Below are 6,355 nucleotides of genomic sequence, written 5' to 3' on the forward strand. Positions count from 1 at the left end.
GATCGCAGTAGCAACCTAAATCCTAAAATATGTTATATTAAATACATACCTACCTAATAATAAAGTATAAATACAAAGTAACATACCTAGACAATGTGTCAAATTGCGATTGTCCCTGTTAATATAACTTTTTACTGCAATTAATATTTTTGACTGCAATATAGTCCCAATTATAAATACAAGATTTTACGGTTTTCTTAAATTCAAATTTAAAATATTTTAAATATTGTTTTCTATTGCTTCTGAATAATTGTGATAGGTATTATGACAAATGATACGAGTATTTTAAAAATTTGATTACTAATTATTACATCCACTACCAAGTATTCAAATAGTTATCTAAGTCTTAGAGTTATGTACTAGTTATACATATATATATATAAATATATGCAGTAATGAAGTATATTATACTGTACTGCAGGACAGTTATATCAGTACCATTGTGAGCAACGAAACGAAAGTCTTTTATAGCCAGTATAGTGGTATACAACTCGTTATATTATATACGCGTAATTTATATAATTCACATTATAGGTCCTTTATTTATGTGGTGTATTGCTCTATTTCAGGTCGACGAAGACACCTCACCCCACCCTCAGATTTAATACGTGATGTGCAATATCAATAAAATTCCGCATTACAGATAATGTTCATGACAATGATTTGGGTGAAAGTTTCGTCATACTTAATGAATTTTTAATGTTCTCAGTTTACCGCACAGTTCACACACGTCGTATTTCGCATCTTAATATTTTTGATTTCTTTGATAACTGTTTTGTATTATAACTATCATGTTATTATTATGCCTACGCCCTACACGTAACGATATACAGAATATAGCTAGTGCGTAAAAAGTATGTTGGAGTATATTGTAAAATAAATACTTATAAATATACCTAGGTATATATTGTTATTATGGTTCTTATAAAAACACAATATTCCGGTGCCCTACAGTATTGTTTTAGAACAGGCGAGATCTGTTTATTTTGAAAACAAAAAAAAAACAACACTTTGAGTACCTTATACCTATCCACATAATTGCGGTACATTATATTCAACGACAATAATAGAGCAGCGAATAGCGACTTTCGAAAAACGCGTAAAAAGTATTTATTATAAAGAATATAACGATGTCGAGTCTTTTAATATCATCGATTTATTGCGTTTCGGACTTCGGTGTTACGTAGATATACAACCGCATTACACACCTACAACTCTCTTGAGTTTGATGATCAATAATATGATAAAATATTCAAAACAGACGTCGATAAGGGTTTTTTCGGTGGGGGGGGGGCGCCAAATATTCAACCGTTCTAAATATCCTTGCGACGATATAATATATAATATAATATAATAATATCTTTTCGCCTTTTGGCTCTTGTTTGTATAGATCCATTCGCGAGGACTGAAGTTCGGCATCTACGAAGATTACGGTAACTTCACGTGTGCTGGCTACCCGGGAATCTTGGGATCTCTCGAGGTGGATGCATTCACGTTCGCTGAATGGAACGTGGATTTCGTAAAACTGGACGGCTGTTACTCACTGCCCAAAGACATGGATCAAGGTACATAGCACAATGATGATGAATTATATAACAATACTTGTTATTATTGTTGTTGTAATGAAAATAAAATTGGGTTATATATACATATAAGGGTCACAAATTATAATATTTTTTAAGCGTGACATTAGAAATCTAGAAATTGTTCGCGGGTCATCAAAATATTACTAAAATCTGTAAAAACCAATGAACAAAAATTATAAATTTACGACATTAGAACGTATATAATGGATTTTACTTTTCCCCTGATACATATCATCTTACGACGTGCAGGCGTATTTTTGGGGATAACCACTGGGTAGATTCCATCCCAGGGATTGTGTTTTTTTTAAGTGCCTATTTATAATTTTATCTATTCTAAAAAAAAAAAAAATGTCAAACTAGCGGTAGACAAAAATATAAAATAAATATGACAAGTCAATTAATGTGGGACGAATAGGGCCGAGGTGGATCCCTCCGTGTCGAGAGTTGTATTGAAGTATATTATTCCCCCTTGGCCGAGCTTCTGATATGACTCTGTCCTACGATAGCGGATGTCAGATACTTTGTTCTTTTTTACACGTGTTTTATATTTTCGTCCTGTACAGGTTATAGTGAATTCGGCTACCACCTGAACAAAACTGGCAGGGCCATGGTGTATTCGTGCAGTTGGCCGGTTTATCAGACCTACGCAGGATTACAAGTGAGTAGCAGACATTGTATTATGACATTAGACATTATAATATTATATATAAGTGGCCATTCATTGTCAGGAATCGAGTGAAAATATTTTCATTTTTTTTCACCGATCGCACTAGATCGTAAAATAATTATAATTTATAAAAAACTTGACGTAGAATCTGGATGTTGAGGATGTTATACTTATTTTCTACGTTTTTGATATTTTTGTGAAATGCCAAAAAAATTGCGTTTTTCCGAAAAAATGCAATGTGCCTAGCAAACTGTATTTACAGGCAACACCTGTTGACTGTTGTCGTACATAGGTATATTTTAATATAATTGTATTATGTATTTATGAATTATGTTATGCACCCACGTCCCACACCTACTACCTATATTCGTGGAGGGGCGTGCGTGACAAATTGTTGATACGATAATTTACGGCGACCATACAGAGACCGCGAGTGTTATAATATTTTTAAAGAGTTACGATGATATCGTTAATTACAATTTGTTATTATAATAATATTATTATAACGAGTTACAACTGCGGACGGGCGGATCACGATATATTATAATACTATTATTTATCATTCTTTAATATTTATTATCATAGTACTACGACGACGGCGGCAGTGTAGTTGACAAGGGGAGACGACTATTTCGTGTGACTGGCGGCGGTTCATTACGATAACACGCCATAACTATCGTCCGCGTGTCATATAATAATAGTCCGTAATCACACACTAGCAGTTTTTACTTGTTCTTTCCGGCAACACACACATATATAATAATAATATCGTTATTATTTTATTTGTCGTATCCCTCCGGGTGTCCGCCGCGCACTCGGCAGGTGGTTGGGGGGGACAACGGTCGATATACGAATAACGACCACCGCCCGGCCTCCGAGCGGTAAATACTCGTCGACACTCGTCCATATAATATTATATAGAAAGTGCATTAGAGACATTTTGTCGACGTGTGTTATATATATATATTTACTTATTTTGTAGGTATATATTATGTATATATATATATGAAATATAATATTATTATGTATAGTTGGGTAACCGTGAAAATTGTCTGAAATCGCGCGGTACAAGGCCCCCGGACGACGAGAGTCGTCTAGTATGCAAAACGCACAAAAATCATTATTACGATTATCATTACATATTATAACGTGCAGTCTGTTTGTTGTGGTACATATAATAACATAGTGCCAGGCGTGGTGCGTTTATGTAATTTCGTTTGGGCGGCTGTCCGTCGCACGTTCGATTCCGCGTTATTACCTATAATATAATATACGATATGGCTGCATATTACACTATACACCCTTAAATCATTAGCCATAATATTATATCGTTTACTTGGACATTTTAGCGCATATGATATCATGTGACGTCGAAGCGAACAGGAATCGAACTAGACCTCGTAATTCATATCACTATCATTATGGTATGCACTATCCTTCTTCTGCAAATGAAACGTAATACAATAATATACGCGTGCAGGTATGTTCATTGTTCAGGCTGCAGTGCCGTGCAGCACGCTACCAGATAGGAAATAGAAAACAGTGTTATCAAACCGATAGTTTCTGTAAAAATAATATTTGAGCATAAATATAATATGTCACATACCTATGTATAATCATTTTTTCATAAATATCTTGCAGTGCGATTTTCAAACTGGAAGTATGTATAAGACATTTCACGTCTCGCATTCTATGATAAATTACTTATACAATTATTTTTGGCCCCGAGATCATAGGTATACCTATACTATACCACGCTGTACATGCTGTATAATAATATATGCGATCAAACATTTTACTTTCAATAGTATTTAGACATTTGTATCAACTCGTGAATCGTGATCGAATATCGAGATCGTTCGAGTTGTCCGCAAACTGTATGTACACTGGCATTGTGCATTTTAATTCAAAATTTCTATTTTGTTTATGCCGAGCTGCATGCGACAGCGGCTACAGGTCTTAAATTTTAAGACTTATAACGTTAGAAAAACAAGATTTAAATCCATACCTATTACCAAGTCCCAAGTCCAAAGTAAATAATAATAATATAAATAATTCCTTAATAATTAAGGATGATGTACTATATGATGCACTCAAATGTCGGATAATCAGGTCATGTGCTCACCACCCCACGCAAAGTCACAAACATGTTATTTTTACGATATCGTCTAATTATTATCATTATTGACAAATATTTATATGATAATTTTATATTGGTACTTTTATTCGTGTTTACGCAAGACGAACGCATTTTTGTCGCAAGTCTTTCTTGCAATCTCGCAGCGTACATATTTTTTAGTACATAGCCAGTAGGTACCTACATATTTAATTTTACTGTTTCCAAAAACCTCATTTTGCTATAAATTATATTAAATATTAATCGTTGGTTATTACTAATGACTAATATATCCTATACCTAATATTATATTATAATATTTTGTATCCGTCGCGTTTCGTGACGATTCGGATAATTTTCCGGTGCGTTCTCCGCCCTCTATATACACGAGAGAGGTATTCGCCAAAAGTTTAAATTCTTCCGTAGATGGCGCTACGGTTTTCGATAACCAAAACGATGATATACAGGGACGAAATTGATAAAGGGGTTGACAGCGTCCTTGGAGATTTTTTAAAATTATTTTCATACAACGTGTTATTATTAAATAGGCATAGTAAAATTTCAATAGAAATTTGTAATATCTTATATTATTAATACTGTATAGTGTATTTTTATTACTATTATTATATCTGATAATAAACGCATTCATCAGAAATTTATAATAATGCGGTCAATCATGTAATTGATGTCTAAGGTAACCGTATGATTCTTTATAACCGTGTTCCAGATGTCTAGTTAAATAGAATTGTTCCTCGTTCCAGAACAAATATTGAATTATGCTAATGATGTTCTATAGCCGTTGTAGAATAATATACGTATACCATTACGACAACAAAATATTAAATAAACGGCATTTGTTATTTGTTTACAGCCCAACTATTCGGCTATAACTTCGAGGTGCAACCTGTGGAGAAACTTCGACGACATTCAAGACTCATGGGCTAGCGTGGAAAGCATAATTGATTACTACGGCGACAACCAAGACGTCATTGCGGCTAATGCAGCCCCAGGACACTGGAACGATCCGGACATGGTACTGTTTAATTTTCATAAATGTATGCGTATTTTACATGGATTAAGAAGTCCGAATATTGTACAGAGCATTTTTTACTTAAGACGAACTTACGAAGCTATACATAAAACTACATATGTATAGGATTTAATGTACACAGGGGCTATACAGTCTATAGTATATACAATAGGCACATTACTATTTCGAAACGTGTACTTTTTAATCTGCTTCTTTTTTACACTTGGAATAGAAGATTTTCGTAAATGAATAGAATTTTATCGTTATAATATATTCGACTAAAAATAATTTGTTGAACTGAAAGTTGATTGAGCTACGGAGGGGCTATTATAGTAATCATTCCTATAAGTAGTTCTCGTTAATTCGTAAAAAAAAAAAAACAATTTATAATGTCCTTCGTCGTGTTTTTTCAGCTGATCATTGGAAACTTTGGTTTGAGCTACGAACAGAGTAAGGTGCAGATGGCTATATGGGCCATACTCGCCGCCCCACTGCTTATGTCGACCGACTTGAGGACCATCAGACCCGAGTACAAGGCGATTTTACAAAACAAAAAAATCATAGCCATCGATCAAGATAAATTGGGAATCCAAGGCCGCAGGATTTACAAGGTCAGTACACACATTTTTCCTATACCTACGCAATTCGTTTGTTTGATAACATAATATTCTACAAGCCCAGAGATTTAGTTCAAAAGGGAAAACGACGTCTTATGTTTTTGTAAAAATACCTACTCCGCGTACGGTATTTGTTACATATAATTTACTTATAAACTCATCAGCGATTGCGCAATGTATATCGTATACCTATAATTATAATTATTTATAACGTCCGCGTATTAAACTACATATGTGGCGTAATATATTTACAATGCAAAACGTATATTTAGATGGTATTATGTATGAATGTTTGTTTTACATCGTAAAAAATGGTTTTTCTCACGGAATCGTATATCT

The 6,355-nt window shown here is 33.9% G+C and overlaps 1 protein-coding gene across 1 annotated transcript; it reads left to right on the top strand.

The window, feature by feature from the left end:
• The first annotated feature begins 658 nt into the window (after positions 1–658).
• LOC100161159 (alpha-N-acetylgalactosaminidase) lies at positions 659–6,079 on the top strand. Its single transcript, XM_029491224.1, has 5 exons — positions 659–667; positions 1,391–1,565; positions 2,150–2,244; positions 5,241–5,402; positions 5,813–6,079. Exons 1-5 carry the CDS (start codon positions 659–661, stop codon positions 6,062–6,064), a joined length of 693 nt encoding a protein of 230 aa, XP_029347084.1. The 3' UTR covers positions 6,065–6,079.
• Positions 6,080–6,355: the final 276 nt, after the last annotated feature.

This window comes from Acyrthosiphon pisum, chromosome A3 (assembly GCF_005508785.2).
Source record: "Acyrthosiphon pisum isolate AL4f chromosome A3, pea_aphid_22Mar2018_4r6ur, whole genome shotgun sequence".
Taxonomy (NCBI): Eukaryota; Metazoa; Arthropoda; class Insecta; order Hemiptera; family Aphididae; genus Acyrthosiphon; species Acyrthosiphon pisum.

What these genes read in the sequence shown, in the direction of transcription:
- LOC100161159 (XM_029491224.1), top strand. An exon ending in GCCCAAAGACATGGATCAAG is followed by an intron (nt 1,566 to 2,149) that starts GTACATAGCACA and finishes CGTCCTGTACAG; the next exon opens with GTTATAGTGAATTCGGCTAC. An exon ending in AGACCTACGCAGGATTACAA is followed by an intron (nt 2,245 to 5,240) that starts GTGAGTAGCAGA and finishes ATTTGTTTACAG; the next exon opens with CCCAACTATTCGGCTATAAC.